The 27,627-nt window shown below is 36.3% G+C and overlaps 1 protein-coding gene across 1 annotated transcript; it reads right to left on the reverse strand.

Annotated features, from left to right (window-relative positions):
* Window positions 1–2,432: 2,432 nt before the first annotated feature.
* On the reverse strand, window positions 2,433–26,299 carry LOC123663530 (serine/threonine-protein kinase Tao). The gene is made up of 21 exons (XM_045598206.1): window positions 26,102–26,299; window positions 25,842–25,922; window positions 23,311–23,539; window positions 22,837–22,954; window positions 18,728–18,991; window positions 17,944–18,066; window positions 16,269–16,509; window positions 15,244–15,380; window positions 14,526–14,599; window positions 13,386–13,642; window positions 12,951–13,066; window positions 12,570–12,740; window positions 12,175–12,386; window positions 11,326–11,476; window positions 10,691–10,803; window positions 9,269–9,395; window positions 8,522–8,623; window positions 6,287–6,421; window positions 5,629–5,787; window positions 5,168–5,286; window positions 2,433–3,572 (listed from the first exon to the last, which is right to left on the reverse strand). The coding sequence occupies exons 3-21, from the start codon at window positions 23,532–23,534 to the stop codon at window positions 3,449–3,451; spliced, it is 2,967 nt and encodes a 988-aa protein (XP_045454162.1). The 5' UTR covers window positions 23,535–23,539; window positions 25,842–25,922; window positions 26,102–26,299; the 3' UTR covers window positions 2,433–3,448.
* Window positions 26,300–27,627: the final 1,328 nt, after the last annotated feature.

Below are 27,627 nucleotides of genomic sequence, written 5' to 3' on the forward strand. Positions count from 1 at the left end.
TACCTTGAATACGTTTTATATATTTTATACATCTATTTCTCTCTAATGTCTCAAATCATAAAAAATCTAAATAATAAACCACTAACAGGCTCAAAATAATACAAAACGATCACATAGTGTGATGCTTACAAGCGATGTGATATAGGAAGAGATAAGAGAATACAATAAAATAATTAACTAAATTTGGATAATTATGACTACAATCGGCATTAAATTAAATAATATGTATTCATCTATACATACATGACTGGTAAGCTTAGTTGACAATACAACAATGTATTAGAATACTAATTAAAAAAAATAGCACTCAGCAGACCCCGCGCGGGGGCGCCACGCGTCGCACTTCAATGTACACAAACCGCACTCGCTCCTTACAAAAGTAACAAACTATGTAATAATTAATTATATATTATCGTTCTTTATATACAAAACGCCGAGCCGCGCGCGTCCCGCCACCGGTAAGGCAAATTGTGTGTTCGTTATGTTACATACACAAATATATAAATATATATATAATTATATTTACAAAACATAATTAGCAATCAGTTATTTAACATTCAATACACAGCACCTGCGTTATTTTTTCTCATATTATAAAGCGTGTCTCGTATATATTTAATGTCTAAAATGATCTAAATCAATAATATATAACATTGGTACAAATTCCAATACCTAATATTTGAAATAAATTCTAGGCCAAATTAATTAATATTTTTTAGTAATTTTATAAAGAAACTTTTAACATACTAAAACGTTACGTATAAAATGGCGCCTAAATTAAAACTAATGATATGAATATAATAATTTTGACTATCTAACATTATGTATAAACAATAATAATATACCTCTGTCGAATAGTTACGAGTGAGGCGCGCGGCCGGCGCAATTCATTTCGTTAATGCCTTTTGTCGAAAGTCGTAAGCGTACACTTTGAGGATGAACGTGTCCCGGTTACACTACGAGCTTTAGCTTACAGTAACAACTGACGTACCTACTCTCGCGGTATACTGTCACGGAATTTTTCGATCTTGAATTATTTTAAATGTTCAAGATGAAAAATTGGCTAGAATCCCTAGACTTACTATATACTAAATATTATACAAGAATAGATCAAGATTACTAGATTTATAGTTTTAATCACGCCTGCTACTAAAGCTTCGCTCTGTTGTTTTATTGAATTGCAATTTAGTACGCACGAAGTTGGACGGCCAAATCTTTTTTGATTCGTACAAGTGCTATATAAGTAGACATTGTATAGTTTTGAATATTTCATATATAAAAATAATATCTCTCGAGCTATTTCACATAAGACAGAAAAAAAAAACCCTGTAAATAGACACGTCAGCCTGACCTAAAAAAATTATTTAAGAAGAAAAGGAGAAAGTTTGAAGATGTGAACTAAATTAATTTATTTTGCCTTTTTTTATTCAATATCGTTGCATGTAATGAATGCCTCAATCAAAGCAACAGAGCTAAGTATTGTTCTGAGTAAAACTCCTAATAAAAGCGTCTCATGCTCACGTCACTGTTATCAATAAACACGCTTTCGGCACATATTGCGAATAAACTTTATTAACATACAACTACCATTTACTCTAACACGAGTATTTTTCTAACACTGACTTATACATCTTATTACAATGTATAGCGGATTTAGCCGAACATTATGCTATTCTTTTAATAAAAAAAATTAAATTTTATTTAAACCAGTAGACATACTTGACTAAATTAAATATGTATGTAAACTTGATTACATTATATGTCCATATTGTCTATATATTGTTCTATATTACGACTTAAATTTTAAATGTCCAGTGTTAGAAACATACCAATGCCCTCATATATTTTATTCATTAATTTGGAGTGCTAAAAACTTAATATTTTAAATATAGGAAACGCCCTCCCGGACCTTATTTATTGGCTAATTTAAATACTGTCGTATTTTTTGGAAGACTTAACATAAATATAATTAATAACAAAAAAATATATATATATATAAAGCAACGTATTATTTTAAACTATACTAAGCGATAAAAAATTAAATATATCGGTTTCATATCAACAAAAATTCTTTGATTTTTTTGTAAATTTAGTTTGTATAGTAAGAGTAAAATTGAATAATAATGATTTTGAAAAAGAAAAACGTTTGATATTGCGCGTAACTATTGTGTAAAGTGAACAAGCAGACGACGGGAGGGCTGGACAGTCTCAGTAAAATATTATGTAGTATGAAATGATGCGCTGTCGCTAAATGCATTAAATCATGCTTTAATACAGTTTTTTTTTTTACATTTTGTCATGATGGTTAAAATACCCAGGATCTGTAAAAATTACTTTGTCAATTCATCAATTTTATACTTTCGTTTAAAATTGTGCCATTATAAATAAATATTTGAGCGATTAAGAAAGGATGACGACAACATGCGTATTCAATTCTTTGTTATATTTACAAGAGAACTTCCCCTTTCGTTTTTCATACAGCTTCAGTTAAAACGTCCTTTGCTAGAACATATGTTAAATATTTTTATTAAATGTATCAAAGCGTTTGAGCTATAGCGATTAATATTACACAATAATTCTTCATCTTTTATAAGATCGTGAATACAACAACAGTACAGTATTCATTTTAGCTTAAATATTTTTATTATTAAATATGTTTATAAAGTTTTAAATGTACTCTTTGTACAGAAGATTAAACTGCTTTCGATCATCTAAACTATATGTGTTCTGAATTCATTGACAATGTGGTTCGTAGTATCTATTATTTGCTGTGCATTAGAACTCTAGTAGGATCGAAGAAATTTCAAGAATAAAATTATTTACATAACGCCTATCATATTAATATTTTTCCAACGAACGTCGAAGCCTACGGCCCCTACTAGCGACAGCGCTAACTGGGCGATGTATAGCGTATGGTGGGTAAGAGATCTGGATGGCTTAAAGAAGTGCGTTCGTACCGAAATTCTTCTATATAGACCAAAGTTTGTAAACATTACTGTGAAGATGCTTGTCTTTTGAAATCTAATCCTTTTCCAATAGTTCAAATTCGTAAACTTACTTTTATCCTGGCTCTTTTCTCAGAGCGTAAAATATGAATCACGTAAATATAATAACATATATATTACTGTAACAACGACTCAAATGACTTTAAAAGCCTATAAATAAAAATATAGCCTTGACTTCACAATATTGCTCTACATTAAGTTCGGTGTGAACGCCAAGTTGAATCGGGCGCGAGGTGAAGGAAGCGGGGCTTAGAAAGGATAATACAGAGTACCGGCTGGGGAATGGGGAGAGTTACAGCGAGCCATCTGGGAAGCGGGGCGAGTTACAGCGAGCCGGCTGGGGAACGGGGAGTTACAGCGAGCCGGCTGGGGAACGAGGAGAGTTACAGTGAGATGGATGGGGAACGGGGAAATACAGCGGGGAGACCAGGGAGCGGAGATTGTTACAGCGAGCCAGCGGGGAAGCTCGCGGACGAGTTGCTATGTGCGAGCGACAGCATCGAGCCGGACAGCGACTGCTCCTCTTCACCGTAGCCCTCCCTATTTCCTTCTGCGATCGCCATTGCGCTGTAAATAAAAATTATTTTTTAGACTAAGGAAAAATATTTCTAGACTAAATTGTTTTTTTCTTCTGCACTGCTTTATCTCTGTCATTATTATGTTATACAACTTAGAATATTATCTTCCCGATTAAAAAGCTCTCTAAGGCACTTTCCCATTCGTATCAATTGATACTGGATTAATGACTCTAAAAAACCAACAAACACCGCAGCTCTACTTCAAAAACCGTTATGGTCGTGGTTATCAGATTAATTTGTACTTCAATGTTTTTCGAAAGTTGTAGAAATGTTTTTAAATATTTCGTAAACAACCGGAATTAACTTTTTATTGGTGTATCTCTCCTAAAAAAATGTTCATTTCTAAAGTTAGTCCTAAGATTAGTTCATTCAAACACGAACATTGTCGGAGTACGAGCACGCCTGACGTTCCCCAGCCCAGCTCGCGGGGCGACGGCACGCGGCGGGAACACCGGCGACTAATTCAATTATCATCCACGACGCCGTGATGTCTAGCGTTTACATTATTATGTCGTGTTCTATCGCATCAGGACAAGATTTTGAACCAATACAGCATAGCAGCTCTAGCAGAGGTCAAACGTTTAAAACGTTCTTCTATGAGTCATCGGATTCTGATTCAGATTTTGAAGAAGATATTCAATTTTTAATGCTGGCAATTCTTTCAAAAATAAAAACCGGCCCAGTACGATTCGGACTCGCGCACCGAGGGTTCCGTACAAACAAAATTATTAAAAATATTTTTATTATATGATGTAACTAAAAACTTATGCTATTCGCAATTTTTCCTTTATCTATGCTATAAGACGATGCTTCATACCAAATTTCAAGATTCTGAGTTTACGGGAAGTATCCTATAGGTTTTGATTCCCTTGCGAGCGTCGAAAATTTGCAGCATAAAGGGCTTAATCTTTTGATTGTGTTGGCTTAGATGTTCGATTTTTTCACAGCTCTGAGGGACAGTAGACTTGAGTATTTGGTAAGAATTTTAGCTTGATACCTCCACGCATTCCAGAGAAAAAGGCTCCTGACAGACACACAGACAACAAAGTGATCTTATGAGTTCCGTTTTTTCCTTTTGAGGTACGGAACCCTAAAAAAGAAAGAAAAAGAAGATTTTGGATTCATCCAATCATTTTACAATTTACGTAAATAAACAAGCGACGCTGACGCATCATAACACAGCACTGCCGCGCGCGCATATTAATCTGACGTTTGATGGCGCTGTTTCAGCACCCCCAGCGACCCGCTCGTCGGATGCGAACCGGGATCGGTTCTAATGCGACACATTAGAAGCCATCACATATCACCACAACACATCAATGTAAACGTTGTCATACAAAATGTGTGATACCGATTCTGTTCTGATGCATCACGACACGACAGTCAAATATAAATCCGCCTTTAGCTTAACAATATTAATGCATAAGCTTAATTGGCACGAGTGTCATAGATCAGACAAAGAGAAGTATCGCAAGCGCGTTGCCGACCCTACCACCAATCCCTCCATGAGCTCTCGTCGCCTTACGTGACAGGAACACATAAGTTCTGTAAAGTCGAGGTGCTCCCACGGCTAGCGGCGCGTACCTGAACCCGAGGCGCGCGCTCTCGTTGTCGAAGTGCTCGAGCTCGCGCTCGTGCCGCTCGTGCAGCATGCGTGTGCGCTCCGCGCGCTCCGCCACGAACTGCGCGCACTCCGACTCCATCTGAAACACGACGCACCATTCTTAGTGTATTACTAAATATTTCAATTGTATTGATTCAGGAAAAGTATATTTTGTTTGTTGCCATTAGACAAATTCAGCCTCTTTAAAAAAAAAAAAATCGATCCAGCTATTAATGAACTCTTTGGATTCCAATAATTAAAAAGCGAGTAGTAGTTAATATTTAGATACATTAAAAAGTAAATTAATTTAAAATGAATTAATTTAAGAATTTAAAGGAGGTTCCACATTTCATATCCTAAATAAAAACAGTATTATAGAATTTCGTTGTGGCACATTCTCCAACAAGACAAGAAAAGAGCATCAGTGAGCGGCAGACAGCACCTTCTGCTCGAGCAGCGCGCGGCGCACGGCGACGCGCTCCTCCAGCTCGCGGCGCTCGCGGTTGCGCTGCGCCTCCGCCTGCATCTTGCTCTTGCTCTGGTACGCCGTCAGCATGTCCAGCTCGTGACCCAGCTGCATTTTCAGCTGCTGGCACTCCATCTGACACAATTTAAACTTTACTTTAGGACGATGTTGTATGTTTAATGTACACATGTAGCCATGTTATTAAAATAGACAATAATGCATCTGCTTAAGATAATAGCCAATTGATATATAATTAATAAAAAGACTTGCTGTACCCTGCACGCGTTGCTACGCTTTTTGTTCGTACCAACTCGGAAACCTTTGTGGGCTCACGCACAACACTTTGCTGGAGATCATGACATGATTAAATGCATAGTTTACGATTCAATAAAGGACATACAAACAAACATTCATTTATATATATAAATTTATTTTGAAATAAGTGTATATGTATTAAAAATATGATAAATACTACAACCAGACTAATACAGTAGAAAATTAATTATACAGTTAGTTGTTGCTATATTAAAATTTCAGCATGTTGTTGCAAATTTCATAACATAAAAACAAATGTACAAAGTTAATGGAATACGGTTATAGCTTGTTAAAGCGATAATTATGACTATTTGCTCACCATCTGGCTCTCGTCCAGACGCACGGTCTGTTTCTGCAACATCTCGCTGATGCTCTGATCGTACTGCTCTCCGAGAAGCACGAGCTTGCGACGCTTTTCATCTTTAAGCGATTTTATTACTTCCTTTTGTTGCTCCTGTTAAATAATTATTTAATAGATAATTGTTTTATATTTATTTAACTGAGGTAGGGCACAGCAAGAAATATCCTGCTCAAAATCAGCAGGCCTAGCATGCATACAACGAGATATCTCTTGACGAGAGAGAGAGATAATGTCTACATCGAGTATTTTCTCGATTACCCTAACATGCGCACTACGAGAGACAAAATTCTCTTCCGAAGACTTCGCCTTGTCGAGTAGAGAAAATTGTGCTGCCCTTACAAAAAAATATACCATTTTTTTATAATGCAACACTGGTATCATTCTAAATTATATTAATTGACACTTGTCAGCATTAGACGTGGGTTATAACAGGTGAAACATGTTACCTGTTATATCTGTTACTGTTATAGAAAAATAACAGATATCAATACCTGTTATAAAATAACAACCTGTTATTTAAGTTTATGCGGATAACGAATTTTGTTCTTGTAAATTGTAAACTAAATAATTCCCTTCATCAACCGACTTCCAAAAAAGGAGAAGGTTCTCAATTCGAGTGTATTTTTTTTAATTACCTCAGAACTTTTCACTGGGTAGACCGATTCCGATGTTTCACTCACTTTTTTATTGAAAGACATTTTTGTGCCTAAATAGGTAAAAATTGTACACCTAAACCTAAGTCCTAACAAATAATAAGAAAACAAACTAACTATACACTATTTTTAATCGAAATCTAAACTATGTAGGTATACAATGAATATAAACACTAACTATTACTAACTAACAACACTGACTAACTAACTATTAAACTAATTTAAAAAACAAGAAATACAAGAATCTTAAAATTTCGCTTATCACTTCCGAAATTCAAAACACTTTGTAATTCGTTCGATTATGAAATTTTAATAAAGAAGGAATTTCAAAAATTAAACATTATCAACCATAATCACAACTGAATATCATTCTTATTTCCTATGTCGTAAAGTTGAATTTACAAGGTTATTGACCAATCGTGCCAAATCGGGATGAGCCAACGTTTGGATTCACAGTATTTTTTTTAATTTCAAACGAGTGACACATGTTTTATATAACAATGTTCTCGACCTTTTGGCTAAGATAAAAAGTGTATATCTAATTTAAAAAATATAATATGGAAAATAAAACGGCGTAAGTAAATGAATTTAATTAAATATGTAAAACAATATGCTCGTGTTGTGCCTTATATCTTGTCGCACATTAGATAATTGTAATTCTATCACGCATTGTTTTAGAATAAAAAGCAACAGGGCGCAAATACGTTTTTTGTGCCATTATATGGCACACTTCACTCGACTTTTCGCGCTTCCCGCTCTTCGTATACCGAAATTATATAATTATAATAGGGAAACGCCATGGTATGCAAAAAATAGGCACCCGGTTTTATTTATTTTTTATTTATCGTCTTTCTCGTCGATAATATTGAAGACGAGAAGTTTCTCTTCTTAAAACGTCTAAATTTGACAAAATTACGATGTCATGTTAGCTTCCGTAGAGATAAATACCACAGATCACTAAAATTTAATGATTATCTCTTCTATTGACGCAACGAGAAGAGTATACGTGCACGCATGTTAGCTACTGTAGACATAGAGAGATAATACGAGAAAAGGCGTAGACAAAATTTTGTCGTGGCGCGCATGCTAGGCCTGCTGGAGCTAGAATTGGTTAATTATTTATCAGTCAGATAGAAGAACAGAAGGTCTCAAAACAAGTGTCGAAAATATTTAGCGAAAGTTGGAATTTCTTGTTAACGAGGCAAGATATATAATAAAAAATTTAAATAGTTTATGGATATATTTTTAATTTATTGCGATTTGTTGACTGAAGTGTATTTTTTAACAGACAAATGTTTGTTTTTTTTTCTATTGTCTAAGTCAAACCACTATAAATAATTTTGTTCGACATGTAATCGTTTGTTTTGTTTTATGCTATTAAAGGTAAAATTATAACCCACATTATATTATTAGTCACATTATTACAAAATGAAATCAGTATTCAATCAGCAATCAGTAAATCATAATCAGTTTTGCAATATGAAGAATTTATTAAACGATTTAAAGTTTAAAATGATAAATTTCAATTGTAATTAATTACCTTAGGAGTCATTTGGAGTATTTGGGCCTTAAGTGCTTTATATTGACGCGTTTGTATCTTGCATGTTTCTCGGAATTGCTTACGTATCTGCATCTCCTTTTGCTGTGGAAAAAAAATTACAAATTACTTAAATAAAATATAAAAATGAACATTTATACATGTGACTGTGTAAGCGTACCCAATGACCAGTCGATTTTTTTTAAATTAATAAATTTGCAAGTTAGGAAACGCTTTATCCAAAAATTGTTTAAAGTTATTATTGAAAACAACAAAATTATTCTTCCATATTTTTAATGTTGTTAATGTCAACAGACCGTCATCATCATCATTACAGCCTATACAGTCCACTGCTGGACACAGGCCTCCACAAGTTTACGCCAAAAATAACGTGAACTCATGTGTTTTGCCCATAGTCACCACGCTGGGCAGGCGGGTTGGTGACCGCAGGGCTGGCTTTGTCGCACCGAAGACGCTGCTGCCCGTCTTCGGCCTGTGTATTTCAAAGCCAGCAGTTGGATGGTTATCCCGCCACCGGTCGGCTTTTTTAGTTCCAAGGTGGTAGCGGAACCGTGTTATCCCTCAGTCACCTCTTACGACACCCACGGGAAGAGAGGGGGTGGCCATATTCTTTAGTACCGTAGCCACACAGTACAACAGACCACTGGTGTAAAACAATACTAGTAGGAACAATAGCGTAGATAGTAAAAGTGATCTGGCAGTGTCGCGACGTAGCGGGCCAGTGGGTACCTTCAGGCTCTTGGGCTGCTGCTTGAGCTGCAGCGCGTGCTTCTTCGTGAGCTCGTGCTCGGCGCGCTGCATGTAGTCGCGCTGGTTGGCCAGCTCCGTCGCGTGCTGGTTCGCCAGCTGCTCCTCCCTGCGCAATTATATATCTATATATTAAAACGTGAAGCAAATACTTGTACCCCTTTTTACGAAAATTGCGCGGACAGAGGACTATGAAATTTCGCACACTTATACTTTATATAGAAGAGTGCAGAATGGTAATATTTTTTTATTATGTTTAAAATACATTAAATCAATTTAAAAAAAAACAACATTTCACGCACTACCTACTATTTGACACACACACAGACACACACACACGCATATATACTCTTTTGTTTATATTGAAGTATAGTCTGACAATAGAACCTTAATTATATTTAAATTTATAATTTAAATTAATTGTGGTCGAATTTCGACCACTGGGCGACCACTAGTACTAATAAACTCCTTTATTAATAATCTTATATGTTACATTTCATCGTGTAACTACTTCGTGTACTACTAATATTGAGCGTGGTCGTTTACGAAAGCAACGTAAATAAATGTTTTTATTCGTATTAGACGCCGGTTTCGTGATTGTCTTGTTCCTTGCATACATAGTTACGATTCACAATTTATATCGACTGCTCTGGTGTAGTGGTGCGTGTGCCATGTACGCACCTAAACACCGGCGGTTTGCGCGTTCGATTCCGGGATGGGTATTTGTATTTTTTACAAAAATATTTCTTTCCAGTTTGGTTCTTTGTCTATGGGAGTGTCCTCGTCGTGACCTCAGAGAGCACGTTAAGTTGTTGGTCCCGGTTGTTTACATATACACATGAAAGCGATCGTTATTCATAGTAGGAAATATATCCGCCAAGCTTCCGATCTTTCTTCTACATGGAGAAAGAGCCCTATGCCGAGTAATGAAGTGTTACAGGATGAATAATGATTGATTACATAATATAATTTATTCCTAAAATAAGGAAAAGTTTTTAAAATCGTTTTAATGTAATCAACAGATTTGAAAGTTGGACAACCAATTAGCCAGATTAAACCAAGAACAAAATATAATAAAAATAGGAAACTTGTTAAAATAGAGAACTAGAATTATTATTTTGTGAAATAAGCCATATAATATACAATATCGTAAAAGTTTCTTTCATGAATGTTTCTCTTCGTTTCTCGTTTCGTCTTCGTTTTCTCTTTCATGAATCTTTCAGGAATGTCTTTTAGTTATATAAAAAGTTTTAATGCACCTCAGGTTTTCCTACTTTTATTTAAAAATATCTTTAGTATGTATCGAGGCACTTTTGAACATGGAAAGTAACCATTCAGTGGCTGTCTAGTCACTGAATAATGAATAACTCTAAAAATAAACATTAGTAGAAATGTTGTTTTTACCTCAACGCATGCACGCCCTTTTGTTGTCTATATTCAAGCTCCTGCGTCTTTTCATGGTGACGTAACAACATCGCGTGCGCCTGTTCCAATTGCGTCTGTCGCTTGTTGAGTTCCTGCAACGAGATTTATAATATCAATGTAGTTAAACAATAATTTATAATAAAAAATAGATTTGCGGAATCTTATACTCAATTTAAACGAAAACACTATTTTTTATAAGCAATGAGAAAACGAATAAACGACATATTAACGCATTTGTAAAGTAGCCGAAACGCCAAACATCACGGGTTCAATCCAGGTATGTTATGGATACAACATTTTGGTTACGGATATCAAAATATTTCGCATTGTCTGATAGGTTCCACTAGGTTGGCAAACAAGCGTACGGCTCACCTGATGGTAAGCGATTACCGTAGCTTATAGACGCCCGCAACAGCAGAAGCATCGCAAGCGCATTGTCGACCCAATCCCCACTCCCCCCAGGAGCTCTGGTCACCTTACTCACCAACAGGAACACAATACTGTTTGAAAACAGTATTATTTCGGTTACAAATATCAGAGCTTTAAGGAATTGTGGTCGACACGATAAACCCCACTGGGCGTTATTTAAAGGCCGCAGGCGCGGCCGCACCGACCTCCCGCAGCAGCTCCTGCTCCTTGTGCTGCAGCGCCAGCATGCGGCGCCGCCGGAAGCGCCTCAGCTCCAGCTCCAGGTACTCGCGCTGCGAGCGCACCAGCCGCGCCTCCTCCGCCGCCTCCGCCTGCTTCAGGTTGTCCTTCTGGGACCTGGCCGGAAATTATTGCCGTAAAGTGACGACATCTCTATGTCGTACTCGATAAAATAGAAGTCAAATACGATTCAGCCTGTAACATCCCACGGCTGGGTATAGGTCTCTTTCTCCATGTAGGAGAAGGATTGGAGCGTAATCCACCACGATGCTCCACTGCGGGTTGGCAGATATGTTCCCTACTATGAGTGGTCGATCGCTGTCAGGTATTTATATACCCACCCGGACCGACGGCTTAAGGTACTCTAAGAGGCACGGTGGGGAGACCAACAAGAACAGTCAGCCATACCGGAAAGAAATATTTTTACACTTACAAATATCCATCCCGAGCGGGAATCGAACCCACAAACCTTCGATGTTTTAGGCGATTACTCACACTTGCATTACTTATTTAGTAGAAATAGTCATCTGTGTTAAATTATAGAGCATCAAAAGACATACTCGTTTTTTATTCATAAATGTAAAATTATTGTTATTAAATTTATTATATTCAATTCCCTAAGATATATGACGACTAGACAATATCATAAACTGATATACACCAATGATTGTACCACTATCATACCATAAATTAATAAAACTTAAAGGTTACAAGAACATTTACAGATGCTAAAATGCCCCTTTCTCATACTTTGAGACAGTGACCTATCCCCAGCAGTGGACGTTACAGGCTGAATCAATCTATAAATCACTCACTGTAGCGTCGCATCCCTCTGCCGTTTAGGCGTGGCGTCGTCCATACTGAGCTCCTTTTTCCACCTCTCTTTGTTGGCCTTGTACTCGCGCTTGCGTTGGGTCTCGAACGCTTTCCGCTCCTGCTCCTGACGAGACGTTATATCCTTGATGAGCTTCTTCTCTGCTGCTGCATTTTGTTTCTGTTTCCGCTCCAGTTCTTGTGCATGTTTCGTCTGCAGAAAATAATTTTCTTTTTTAGACACTACTTACAATTTTAAGTTAGATATGTTAAGTAACAAAACTTGACATCTTGATACCAATGACAAGATTTTAAATAAGAAAAACAACCGGAAGCAATCACACTGAACCACATTTGACGAGCATCGTTAGGTTACCGACGGTCAGCAGCAGCCCACCTGCAGGCGCTCCAGCTCGCGGCACAGCTGCTGCAGCAGCGAGTCGTACTCGCGGTCCAGCTGCGTCTTGTGCGCCTCCACGTCGGCCTTGCAGCGCTCCTCCAGCTTGAGCAGCGCCGCCTGGTGCTCCCGCCGCATGCGCTTGTAGCCCGACATCTGCTCGTGCATTTCCTACCAACGCGTTCCTTTATTTTATTTATTACGTTTACTTGTATTAATCAGTGTATATGGTGAATATGTACGATGAATGTGTGTATGTTAAATTAATTTAAATATCAAACTACCCTTACAAATAATAATAACTTGAATATTTAGGCAATAGCGTAGGAAAATTATGCCACGCAAAATTCTTGACCGGTAAAATAATAAAGAATTACAAACCTGATTATGTTCTTTTTGTTGTTTGGTAACGATACTGGTCGTTCGTATCGTAGCAAAGTTGTTCGCGCCGTGCTCCGTCACCAGAGATATCGCGGCTGAAACATTATTGCTGACACCTGCAACACGTATGTGAAACTATCAAGGTTAAGTATATTTGCTTTTAGTTCAGTCTAAATATAAAAATGTAGCTGCATGTACGCCAAGCAAATTTAACTGGCACAAGTTCAGTTTTCTTAGCAAAGAAATTCACACATGACATTGTAATTTTTATTTTTTTAAGACTGCAAAAACTTATTCTCTTACTGAATGGGTACTTTTCATAGCAATGCTTATTTTGAAATTATGTTAGTTCAATAATTACAGTTCCCAATGAAATCTTAGTTTCCAAAAGTGATATACGGAATTTTAAAATTCAAAAATAAAGCGCATACATACCTCTATGCGACTGGCGGCGTTGCGTGTTCCTATTGTCATCGCCACTGTCCTGCCACGTGGAGGGCGCGTTGACGTACTCCCTGTACTCATTAGCCTGTTTCTCCCTCTCTCTCTCCCTCTGGGCCTCCCTTATCGCCTCTCTGTTCGCATAATCGTCCCCATAGTCGTCGCACAAGGAATCCCTATTAGCGTAATCCCGAAGCACGTCCCTATTGACGTAGTCGTCGTGCGATCCAGGGACGGGGCTCTCACTCTCTCTGCGTATGAAACAGCAACATGAGTAAAGCCAACGCTTGCGTGCTCTGAAAGGAAGGTTTCTATCTAATGCGTGAGGTGCTGTTTGTGATGGATAAAGCGTGATTCTGATGGCGACGGATTATACGGAGTATTTGTCTTTTTGAAGTTTACTCCTTAAGTAACTTTATAAGGCGCGCGGTGTAATTAAAATATAGGGAGTGAGAGCGCGTGAAACAACGAAACAGCGGTAACGCTAAACAGCGGTTTAACTATTGCAATATATACAATGTCATTCCAGCATTTGCTGTACAAGTACAAATATCAAACGTCAATTTATAATTTTATTTTTTCATTTTTATTATTTTAAATAATCATAATTTAATTGATTTAAGAAAACGTTTTTAAATTGATATTTATTGACTGTTATTAAGCAGTAAACTCCAGTCGCGTGTCGGAGCTGACACACAGTTTTTCAATTATATTTACATTTGGCAGTCAGCATGAATAAAATAAAGCAATAAAAGCAAATTACACAAAAGTAAACAAATAAAAACAAACGTTAGTGTGAATAAAAATGTAGGTGTTAGTGCGAGTGCTTTTTTATATATAAATGTGTCTCCATTACAAATAGATAACTGTCATACTGTGTCACTCAAACCTTTTTACTAGAGAAATTATTTATTGTAAGAATATATTAAATGATTAAAAAAAAAACAATTAAGTCCATGCCAATCTTGAGGGTAGTTTCAAGTTTTGTACGAAATTGAATTTGTTTCATAATTCTATGTGACATGATCTTTTGTACCGTGTAGACAGTATTGGAAACCATTATACCAAAAGAATGATGAAATTTTGTTATCAAACAATTGTCTATTTATAATGAGGAGGGATACAAAGTGGTACCTGGCCGAATGAGCTGGTTGGTGGTTGTATTGCTGGTATTGCGGCTGTTGCTGATTTTGGTGGTTTGCGTTCAGCTGGAAGAATATATATGTTGTCAGATTTGCTGTAGTTTCGTGTTGTCGACTTTTGATGCAAATAAAAATAATTAAATTAAAGAAATTAAATATTTCTAAGATCCACGTGTGAGCGTATTATTTTTTTATGTAGTATAAAGTTCCATGTAATAACAAATTTTTTTATATATTAGTTGTATAGCATTGTATTATATTTTAGTCTGTATTTAATATAGATAATAAATTTTCAATCGAAATTTCCACAAACAAATAAACACTTATACATAACAAGACAGACTTTTTTCATCAAAAAAGAATTTACACCATGAGTCATAAAAATAAGTAGTAATCAATGTATATCATATCTTTTATTCTTAGGAGTATGAGATGCATCAACGGATAGAGCATGTCTAGGGCAGGGTCGACTCTGACGACACTGTAATGTCAAATCCTGACCATATTGAGAACAAATCCTCAACGGCAGTAGGGACTGGTTACGTACACTGCCATTTTAGCCGAGGTCTATGCATAGCAACGGAAACTGGTATAACTAGTACATTGCAGTTTCAGCTGAGATCTTTGCATACACTTCAGGTTTAGCCGAGGCCTCAGCGCAGCAGTGAGCTATAGCCATCACGGGCTGGTAGGTTGAGTGCTGTACTGACCGGGCGCGGGCGGCGCCGCAGGCTACCGGACGAGGAGCTCTGGCTGGAAGCCCCGGCCGCGCTGTGCTCCGACGTCGCCGAATTAGACTTCGAGCTGTCCCCGCCCGACCGCTCCTCGGCAGTCTCCTCGCTGTCGCCTGGAGAGAGACAATACCTTAGAGGTTACAGTTGTTAACACAATACTACTCGAATCAACTTAATCGTGATTGTCTAAATAGTATTAATACAGCATAGAAATAGCGTAATAGTATGGAACATGATGTAAATATCAAATGGTAAATGGACTTAGGAGACTGAAAAAGAGCTATGAAGAAATTTAGATTAATACCAATTAATCATTAAACTGCTCTGATCTACTTGTGTGTAGTTTGCGGGTTCGATTCCCGCTCGGAATGGTATACAAATTTTTCTTGTTCTTTGTAGGTCTTTCCACTGTGCCTCAGAGAGCAGGTTAAGTTGTTGGTCCCGGTTGTTATCATATTTGATCTCGATCGTTACTTATAGAAAGGAACACATCCGCCAACCCGCAATGGAGCAGCGAGGTGGATTAAGCTCCAATCCTTGTTTTACATGAAGAAAAAGGCCTATGCCCAGCAGTGGGATTTTACAGGCTGAATCATGATCGTTGGCGTAAAGCAAATGAAATTAATTATAGAATAAAATCTAGTCATAACTCATCACAACATTTGGAGTTAGAAAGCACTTTTGTAGAATGCCGTAGGGCGTTGATCTTGTGTTTAAGATTTGCAAACACAAAACCCAATGCTCAGACACAACAAACACCTGTAAGACCTTTACTATCATTTATCTCCACTAGAGCGCTTGTGTATAAACCAGTTGCCATAAACTTCAAAACCAAGACTTTATTGAGGCAGGGCAATCTGGAGCACACCTTACAGCTAAACAACATTGCTCTCAAGTTTCTTGTTCACTATGTTTCTGAAGTTGCAGGCGTCTACAAGCTTACCATCAGGGCGGTACGCTCGTTTGTCACGTGTAAACAATGTTGACTTGCGTTGACTCACCGATAGCGCTCTCGTTGTCCGCGTCCACCATGAGGATCTTCTTCATCTTGCGGTAGTTGAGGTTGTCGAGGTCGCGCACGGCGGCCTTGGTCCGCTGGATGAGGTCCACGAGCACGTTGGGCGAGCGCGGGCGCGTGATGTAGGGGTGCGACAGCAGCTTGCCGGACGACGGCCGCTCCTGCGGGTTCTTCAGCAGGCACGCCTCCACGAAGTAGCGGAACGTGTCCGTCCATTCTGGCGCCTGGGGACATACTGCGTTTTAAAATCTATTTTCAACTATATATAGCTAGTGGAAAAGCATCTCAAAACAAGTGACGAATATCGGTAATACATGAATATTAGTTCAATTTAGTCAAGTTAGCTGATATTTAGCTTTAACAATGGCAACGACAGGACAACGTTTCAAATAATTTATTATTTATTAGCTTTAGTTGGAGTGGTTGGAGTTGGAGTGAGCTGATGAATGCGTGACGAAAGCGTCACGAAAAGTATGATCGGGCGAGGCGAATGGAAGTCGAGAAGGAGATATAAATTAGATGGAGCTTAAAGAAATTTTACTTCAGTCGTTTGGTCCAAAGCACACTTGTTTTTTAACCGACTTCAAAAAAGGAGGAGGAGGATATATGTTTTATGTTTGTTCGGGGATAACTTCGTCGTTTATGAACCGATTTCGATCATTCTTTTTTTTGGAAAGGAGATATCCCAAGGGTGGTACCATGATAAGGCAACTAGGATCTGATGATGGAATCCCACAGAAATCGAGGGAAACCCTCGAAAATCGTAGTGACGACTAGTGCCTTTGTTAATTGTTTTCGTCTACTTACGGGTCCATAAATAACGTGAGGTATTTTTTAAATTTTTTTGTCTCTCCCTCCCCCCTGGTGAGATGTCGTGAGATTTTATTTAACCCCCTCCCCCAACCCCCAATCTCACGTAAGATATTTCAATATGTGGGTTTCTTTCGTAAACGCGTTGGATTGTTATTGTAAAAAGAAAAAAAAATGCTTCGTGCTTTTATTTACGACTAGTTAAGACTAGTAATCAGACACAATCAACAAATCAGACAGTCACTAGATGAACGAAATTATTTTCTTTCGAAGGAATTAGTGAATGATCTTAATCGTATTACGTTACGCTTAAGATTAAATCTTAAGCATGTACAATCAGGATTAAATGGACCAAAATAGTATAATTTTTTTTGTTTCAATCCAGAAAAAAAATTGCGTGATATTTGCCCTCTCTCCAACGTAAGATTAGATGAGATTTGACTCGACTTCCTCCCCCCCTTAAACATCTCACGTATTTTATGAACGCCCCCTTACCTTGTATTACTTTTCGATGTAATTGAAGTCAGTTTTTTTTTGTTTGCTAGCAAACACAATTATTTTTATATAATTACGATTCCAAAGTAACCTACTAAAGTACATTTGAAAGGATTCGATATTATTGTATCAATAAAGTGTTTATACAATAAAATTGAAACCAGCAGATTTCTGCATGTAAGAGATATTTAGGAAAAAAATATGGGTCTATTAAAGGGCAGTAGAAGCCAACATCGACCACCCATAATTTGATTATATGTGTAGATTTTATTGAATAGATAGAATTTTTTTTTTTACAAATAGTATATATCTTTCAAAGACAAACTAATCAAAGTAAATTTAGATATACTCACTTGTAATGTGGGAGAATCGTTTTGCGCGATGTGATAGAGAGCAGACATTGCGTTCATGTTGAAATACGGAGGCTTCCTCTCCGCCAGCTCGATGCACGTTATACCGAGTGACCAAACATCCACCTACAGTTTCAGAAAGTTTATTGCCACTGCAATTTTGATTCAAGAGTAAATTTAACAATAATAACATCGTAACTAACGTAACGTATTACTGTTCTGTATAATAAATTTCATTAAAACTAAGAAAAAAGCTAACTAACCAAACTAACTCTAGAAAAAAAATGTTTAACATACATGGTCGAATTTTATAAGATAGACAACTTAAGGCCTCCGTTTTATGTACAAGATAATTGATATACATATCTATATTTTTAATTAAATGTTACATCAAGAATTCAAGAATATAGCCGAGAATCGAACGACTGAGCCACAATTCTGTAGCGAAAGCTGTACCAACGGGTTTGACGCTAGTTTACTATTTAATCAATCAATCATTACAGCCTATACAGTCCACAGCTGGACATAGGCCTCCACAAGTTTACGCCAAAAATAACGTGAACTCATGTGTTTTGCCCATAGTCACCACTCTGGGCAGACGGGTTGGTGGCCGCAGGCTTTGTCGCACCGAAGACGCTGCTGCCCGTCTTCGGCCTGTGTGTTTCAAAGCCAGCAGTTGGATGGTTATACAGCCGCCGGTCGGCTTTTTAAGTTCCAAGGTGGTAATGGAACTGTGTAGTGTGTAGTTTACTATTGATTTAAAAGAAATATAACGTGTCCAACGTACCTTTCCATCATACTGGCCTTCATCCATCGCTAGGATCACTTCCGGCGCCATCCAGTATGGCGTGCCCACGAAGCTATTCGCCGGACATTTTATACTCGCACTGCCGAAGTCTGCCAGTTTCACCGTACCGTTCTCCGTCAGCAGAATATTACCGGCTTTTATATCGCGGTGAATTCGCCCCAGACTGTGCAAGTATGACAGGCCGCAGACCACGCCTTCGCATATCGCTGCTATTTCCTCCTCGCGTAACGGGCGTTTATGGACCTGTGCATATTATTTTAATTTTTAGAATTACATAGTAAACGAGAAAATGGGATACAGGTAATGCTAAGTAACTTTAACTGAGATAGGGTACAGCAGGACATATCTTGCTCAAAATCTGGAGCAGCCCGACTTGGGAAGTACTTCGACTTTACAGTAGATCACAGCTAAGTAATACTGCTTCAAGTAGTGTTGTGTTCTTGTTGTGAGTAAGGTGACCAGAGCTCCTGGGAGGAACTGGGGATAGATAATAAACATTCGAAAGCAGTTGGAGTGCCAGAGAGCAAAGTAAAAAAAAAGAAAAATCAATTATACACATGTTAAACTGTACTCGCGACTTCGATTACTTATTTGACATCTTGTGTACTAGGGGTAGTGTACTTTCCCCATGTAGAAGAAGGATCAGAGCTTAATTCACCACGCTGCTCCAATGCGGGTTGGTGGATATATTCCCTACTGATAAGTAACGATCGCTATCAGGTGTATATGATAACAACCGGGACCGACGGCTTAACGTGCTTTACAGAGCACGATGGGGAGACCCACAAGGACTGCAAGAACACCCAGACCACGGCGTACATCTGTATGGCCAATACAAATGCTTGTCATGTGCAGGGATCGAACCCACAACAGTCACAAACCAGAGCTGTGACCGTTGCGCCAACGCGTCGTCGCTGCTTTACCATTTTTAATATATTATTGTATATTGGCAAAGCGCTAACGGTTGCAAGTTCGATCCTTATACACGACAATATTTGTAATTACATATACAGATCAATTGTGAAACTATTGAACCAAATTTTAATAATATTTATGTTATTTTGTAACTACGTTATTTATAAAAAACATATCATTACCTTTCGTAGCAGAACGGTGGACATAATGTAATTAATTAACTTAAGTGATATCACAAAGGACGATTAGTTCAAAATTATTTAAAAAAAATTAACGACTTATTCGTTTTTTAACCAATTTATGACAATTGTAATAGTATTTAAATGTAAAATAAAACCATTAAATTATAAATAATGAGAAAATACTACGCGTTAATTTAATTTCATGTTTTTAATTGCCAATTAAACATATAAACTGAAACAAAATAGAAAAAAGTCAAAAACTAAAACCCGATTACGAAAAAAAATTTGTACGTCAATATGCGTTTTAGAGGGCGCCACATTCAATATAAAGTGACACCATATAGCCTACAACCAGCGGACAATTAAGACACCTCTAACGATACCTAATTTGTCTAAACATGACAAGTAGTTTGGGAGATATGAAGGAACAGGTGAACAAACATACATACATAGACTGCTAACATCATAACCCTCCTTTCGGCTTTACCATAGTCGATTAATAACAAACCTGCTTTGTCGAAAACTCGTGTTATTTCCGGCGTATCGTAAACAGGAAATAGATTCTACACCATAATATTAATAGTAATTATGTAATTAGCATGTAACGCGTGGTCCGGCATGCGTCCTGAATTCATTACTTCACTAATACTATTTTTTAATTATACTGAGAAATCGATAACGTATCTTAGCACTGGGCATATTATATGATTAAGGTGTTCCGAAACACAAACATATTTATACGTATATTATAAAATATTTGATGTTTATTTGTAATGGATCAGCTTAAAAAGTCCCAGTCACCAGTTTTTAAAAATTCATTCATCAGTGGAATGCTACGTTATAATGATAATATAGGCTGTATTTTCGGAAATAAATGGAGGTAAAAACGTACAAGCCTCGCGGTTGTCAAAGCGGAGAGCTTATTAGAAATACTTAATTGTACACCATACATCATAAATAGCTATGGACTATGATGGTGGATGGCTAATTAATCATTTAACAGTCTGAGACTATCCAAACGGAATAAAGACAAATTTTATATATCGGGACTATGTAGGTATAATAGCGCCATGTGTATCCATTTTTGAAACATTTTTTTTGGTTAATTAAAAATTTTACTGATCAGAAATAAGCATTTTTTTTTAACTTTAAATAAAAATTTAAAAAATTCATAATAATTTAAGAATACTGAAGTGTACAATATACAGTGCCCTTGCTTCTAGAGTTCTTGATTGATCCTAAACATTGCTATATGTATAAGACAAAGTAAATAAATTGAAATTAAATTACACATTACGTATGTAACATAACAGGAAGGTAGGAGTTTGTTTTGATTGTGTATCAAAATCATAAACTACAGTATTCAAGAAGACTTTAAAAGCACAAATTATTTTTATATTATATAAACATCTTTATTTACTCATAGTTAATGTGACGCTCCACCTGATTCAGAATGTACTCATTTCAAAAGAATCGGTAAGAAACTTAGCGGTTACTCCTCTAAAAAACTGTCTAAATATATAATTTTACTAGCTGACCCCGCAAACGTTTCTTTGCCATATATGCCCTATAACTTAGGGGTATGAAAAATAGATGTTGGCCGATTCTCAGACCTACCCGATATGCCCACAAAATTTTATTAAAATCGGTCGAGCCGTTTCGGAGGAGTTCAATGTTTAACACCATGACACGAGAATTTTATATATTAGAAGAATTTGTCTTACGTAAAGTACAGCACCATTAAATCGACAAATCTTTATAATGAATATAATCTTGAACCAAATAATAAGCTACGCTGTAGCTATTAATGACTTGATACCTAACAATAACTTTAAATTTATTTACAGGTAAGGCTGAGGTTAGCAGTAGAAAGTTCTAATATACTTATTTATTTAGTAAGAATATAAAAAATGAGCGCACTTTAGACCACACCTCTGAATTAAATATTCTTTAGCTCCACCTGATCACACTTTTCGTAACGCTCTCGCCACGCATTTAACGGCTTACTTTCAAAGTCAAGCATGCGTAAAGAGGTTTTAATTTAAAATTCTCGTGTGCAATAGTTTGGTATCGAACTCCTCCGAAACGGCTTGATCGACTTTCGTAGGCTATTTTTTTATACCCCTAGGTGATTGTATCCATATCCATATTAAAGAACGTTTGCTGGGTCAGTTTACATACATTAAGCAGAAAATAATTTGTGCATTCAATGTGGTTTACGTAAATATAGTTCGAGATTTTTTTTTTTTAAATATCGGTTATCAAAATAAACTTCAATTTCGATAAATACGTCGATACGTCGAGTATCTACTGATAGTGCGATATTACAACAGTTACGAGTGATTCGGATGACTCAAAAGCTCTTCGTCGTGTAATGTTCTGTTAAATCACATCTCTTTCTCAGAAACATATGACCTCATTCGGTTATTGCACATATTTTGACTCTGCAGTTTCGTATTCGTCAATTTCAATATTATTATTATAAAACAACGATAGTAAAAAAAAAGTTTAGGCACTCATGGTTACAAAAAAATGATTAATATTTGCTGTATATTATTCATTCGAGGTATTTATTAAATATAGTCTTGAGTCATGCATCTTATAAACATTTTAATTTTAAATTGCAATATCATTTATCGTACTTTTTCATTCATTTTCTTTTAGTAAGAAAATCCTAAAAAACCCACTTTTAATAATTCTTTCATCATAAGAAAGCTAGAGATGCAAACATAGGCTATAAAGTAACATGGGACCTTATGTGTTATTCTTGGAAGTCTTAAAATTCTCTATTTTTTACATTGTTCATCATTGTGTGAGACATTAGCTAAATATTATACACAAATCTAGCCTTTAAATGAAATAAACTAATAAAATAAATAGAACAGAAGATAAACTTTAAAAAAAGTGCTTTACAAAAAAATATTACCTAATTTTCACACATTTTAGAATTTTACTTTTTATACTTTTAAAGGATAAGTCAATAAATTTTACCTCTATAATATCGGAGGCAGAGCCCACACAGTACTCCATAACAAGCCATGCTGTATGCTCCCTTTTGTAGCATCCCTTATATTCAATTGTATTTGGGTGATCCAATTGCTTTAAAAACCTGACAAAAAGCGGAAAAACCAATATATATTGAGAATTAAAAGTATTTCGACACTTTTAAAGAATACTACACCTACTTAATTTTAAGTACTTTATTTTTTTTATCAGGGGGTTTTAAACTATTCATAAATATATATTGTAAAATACGGGGGAATAAAAATGTAAAAAAGCACAATACTATGTAAACTTACTTCACTAATAACTCGAAATAAAAAGTTAGTCCTCTAAAGTCCCGTTTTTATATTTAAAAAACAATTTGTTTTGTGAACCTAAGTTACTTAATCCACAATTACTAAGGTAGGTTGCTTTCCTTAAAGGCGTAAATATATTCAATACATATTTATTAATTGAACTCACTTTATTTCTTTAAGTATGTCCTGCCATTTTTCCTCACTCTGTTTTCCGAGATAGGACATCTTCTTGATTGCAACAATCTCTTTGGTGAGATTACAGCGGGCATAGTACACCGCACCAAAGGATCCATGGCCGATTTCACGTAGATCTTCAAAAATCTTCTCGGGATCATGTTTGCTGAACAATTCTGCTATGTCCGGGTCTTTCAAACTACCCGGACGTGGCATTTTACCTGAAAAACGTAAATTATGTAAATTACAAAAAGTATTATTATAATATAAAAGGCTATGAATAATATACTACTTAAAAACATATGACGACGACGACGATGACACGTTGGCGCAACGGTCACAGCACTAGTTTGTGGCTACTGCGGTAGTGGGTTCGATCTCCGCATATGACAAACATTTGTATTGGCTATATAGACGTTTGTCGTCGCCCCACCGCGCCTCGGAGAGCACGTTAAGCCGTCAGTCCCGGTTGCTATTATGTACGCCTGATAGCGATCGCTACTCGTAATAAGGAATATAACGCCAACCGCCAACCCGCATTGGAGCAGCGTGGTGGATTAAGCTCTGATTCTTCTCCGAAATGGGGAAAGAGGCCTATGCCCAGCAGTGGGATATTACAGGCTGAAGTATATAAACATACAAATACCTGTATTAATAAATAGCAGTATTATTATTAATTTTTATAGCTTCATATAATGCTTATACTATAAATAAAGCATATTATACTTTCTTTACTAATTTCATCTTGTGCACAACAGGTATATGCCAAAATTTTTAATATAAATATGTCGAAACTTTAATATTCCAAACTAAAACACTAAGGGCCAGTTTCACCTGTTGTGGATAAAGTTAATCCTGCAAATAAGTTATGAATAAACTTTAACAGCAAGAAGTACAATAGCCAATTAAGATCTGTTTCTCAACAAACTAAAACTTTTAGATTTATATTTGCAAATAGAAATATCTCATAGATACAGCAGAATTTGATGGTAAAAGAATAATATATATATAAAAAAATATCATCTATCAAATATCGCTATCTGCAACTGGTGAAATAGGCACTTAAATATAGACATTTCAATTACAATTGAGTGGCTAATAAGAGTCTTGGTGGTAACACCCACTAAAATATGCTAATGAAATAAAGTTTAACTATATCACAGACCAGTTATTTATGCTTGCAGAGCCAGAATATCGGGAACGTAAATTCACCCACAACAAATAATTATATTAAATATCTCATTTCACATTAAATCACGAGGATAGTGACCATGTTACTTGTAAAATTAAAAAGTCCTTTATCTGAAGCTTATAAAATGGACAAGCTATTGTCATTAAAGCTATCTGACGTATGTCAGTATCCAGAATAAACTTAATCTACCACTGGTAAAACAGGGACCCTTGAGCCCTACACTGCTTAACATAATGTTAATAAAGCTCACCTCACATATAAGTACCCGATAGGTTTTATTGACATTAGGTAAAACAGACCCTTAGGTCATCTTTCAATTCTAACTAATAAGTTATAATTACTGGACTAACAGCTTTCAAACAGAAATAGTCAGAGTGGAATTTAAAAGATACAAAGATAAATACATAAATAACTATCTATTGGATATAGTTATACATGGTATTTGATTATCAGCAACCTGTGAAGCACAACCTAAGAACAACTTCATTTATTAAATTTAAATCAAGTCATAAGAAATTTAATAAAGAATGTTTACTTTGGTTATCCTATAATATACAAATAATTATAGTCAATAATTTAAAAAAACTTTAAAATCACATAGATAAAAAATTGAACTCTAATAATAACTTCTTCTCTAATCCATTATAATTCAAGTTATTTAATTAATTGGTTATATTACTTTTCTATTTACTAGATAGAATATCAAATAATTAAATAATTGAAGTTAGGTTGTCCAGACGAATTTAGCTTCACTATTATTTTGTGTACATTTAATAGATTCATGTTAGATTATATTGTAATGCACTTATTTATAGTACACTTCTTATATATATTCTTTTTTGTTTTTATAAGAAAAATTATTCAATATTTACATTGTTAAATTTTATAATCTGAATGTTTTTCATTTAAGCTATATATTGATATTTTTGACCTAGTACAGTTTGCATAATTGATTGAGAATTATTTAATTAAGAGAATTATTGCATTAGATTTAATTTGAAAATTAATAAATTCAAACTTTGAGTAATGTATCAAAATATATATATTTTTACATCAAATAATCAGTGTGGTCGATTCAGGTTACAGAAGGGGAATTAAGGAATAACAAATATAAAAAAGTAATTAAATTTATATAATTATTAATAATGAATTGCCATATGTTTTACTATATTAATGAAAATTATATTTTGTTTAACCACAATCTTATAATTAGAATTTAACTGATGAACACTTGAACATTGGATGTTTTGGTAATTGAGTGATTACTTGAATGTAGGATTATACATATATATGTATTTAGCTTAATCTACATGTATGTAAAATCATCCTACTTGTGCCAGCTGTGAGCCGGCGGTGTCCGTCAGTTAATTAGAACAATTCTACTGCCTCGGGCCATCCTCCGCACCCGCTATCTGCAACAGTCGGAAACGACACAGATAACAGGCCACGCCAAAATTTACTTATTAAATTAATTTTATACCAAAATTACTTTGACATACCTCAGTGACATTGTATGCGGTACTTTAAAACAAAACAAAATCTCTTATAATCTAATTAAAAGAAATATCCTCGCAGTCTGAAAGCAACCTACCTCAGAGCATCCACGATCCCAACCCAATGCTGATGCACTTTGAATAGGGCAGGCACTGCCACGAACTCCTTTCACACTCATTCATAAAAATATCACCCGATCATACCCTTTACGAGGGTTAGAAAAGAGAATATTGCGAAATACTTGGCACTTACAATACAAAATTTCGCCTCAAAATGGCGTTGGGGTAAAGTATGTGAAGATAGCTTTTTGTTTATAAGGCACACACTTTGCGGTTTTCCATCACATTTGTCACTCACTTAAAAAACATGTAATCACTTTTTATTTATGATACGCATTTGATATAAGCGAAGAGGCGAAATTTTGTTGAAAACTATTTACAACTTTCCCGTACTGGAAAATAATCTCTCTCAATGACTTCAGTTGGAAGCGCCCTCTTTTGTCGATTTAAGGAAATTTGACATATAGGTTTAAATGATCAAGATTATTTTTTCATCAAAATAATATTGCTTAATTTGGACGTTATTTGAAAATACGGTGGAAAAAATATTTTTTTAGTTTTATATTGTATGAACTAATTTTATTTTATAATCATAACTAAGAAAAAAGTTAGTGTTTATATTTCATTGTATAATCATTTGTGCACTGTTAAGCAAAGAGTATTTATGGTACTGTTCTACTCCTTAGTATACAGACTGGCTGGTGTTACGAGACTTAATGGTACCACGATCCCTAGTTAGCGAACATGGCTAATTAAGTCGTATGCTGAAATCCGTGTAATATACTCACTGCGAATGCTTTGCTCGCCCGAATTTAATTATAAAAATTTTCAGTCAAAAGTAAGATGACAGATGAGGACGTTGTAATGGAATCGTTGATTGTACTCAGTGGCGTATTTTAAGATTTATCACCTCGGCCAATAAAATTGCCCCATAAAAATATTTTGGGAAGTGTGAGGAATCACGTCGGGGTCACCAATTTGGGGGTGCGATGGTATAGGTTGTTGAGTCCCTCATCCGCCGTCGCAAAGTCGGGGGGATAACCCGCCAGACACAACACCTGTCTGGTCGGAGGATCCTGCCTTTTCGATGGCGGACGTGATTCTTCACACAACGTTCCAGACGCTACCAAACTGGTGAACACGACGTGATTCCTCACAACCCAAACTGGTGACCCCGAGCATGAACATGAGCGCAACCTTCATCGTCATCATCACTTCCTGAAGCTTTCGAGCATCGAGTAGCATCTAGCATCTACGGCTTCAGCCAGCCAGCATCTAAGGCTACTACGGGTATCCTGACCTCCAGCATGCAGCGGACGCGCATTCCTGGTCACACACCTGGCACAGCACACTGCACTTCGGCCGGTCAGCAAGCAGAGACGCATTTCTCTCCTGGTCGACGCAGCAGCCAGCCACTACGCAGCACTGCACCACTCCGACTCACTGGAGCATATGCAGCATCACCGCAGACACTTCCGACTCACCGTGAACATTCCACTGGCCCGGCAAGCATTAGAAGATCTATGGACGACTCAACTGTTATCGTACCTCCGGTCTTGGAGGG

The sequence above is a fragment of the Melitaea cinxia genome, chromosome 20, assembly GCF_905220565.1.
Source record: "Melitaea cinxia chromosome 20, ilMelCinx1.1, whole genome shotgun sequence".
Lineage (NCBI taxonomy): Eukaryota > Metazoa > Arthropoda > Insecta > Lepidoptera > Nymphalidae > Melitaea > Melitaea cinxia.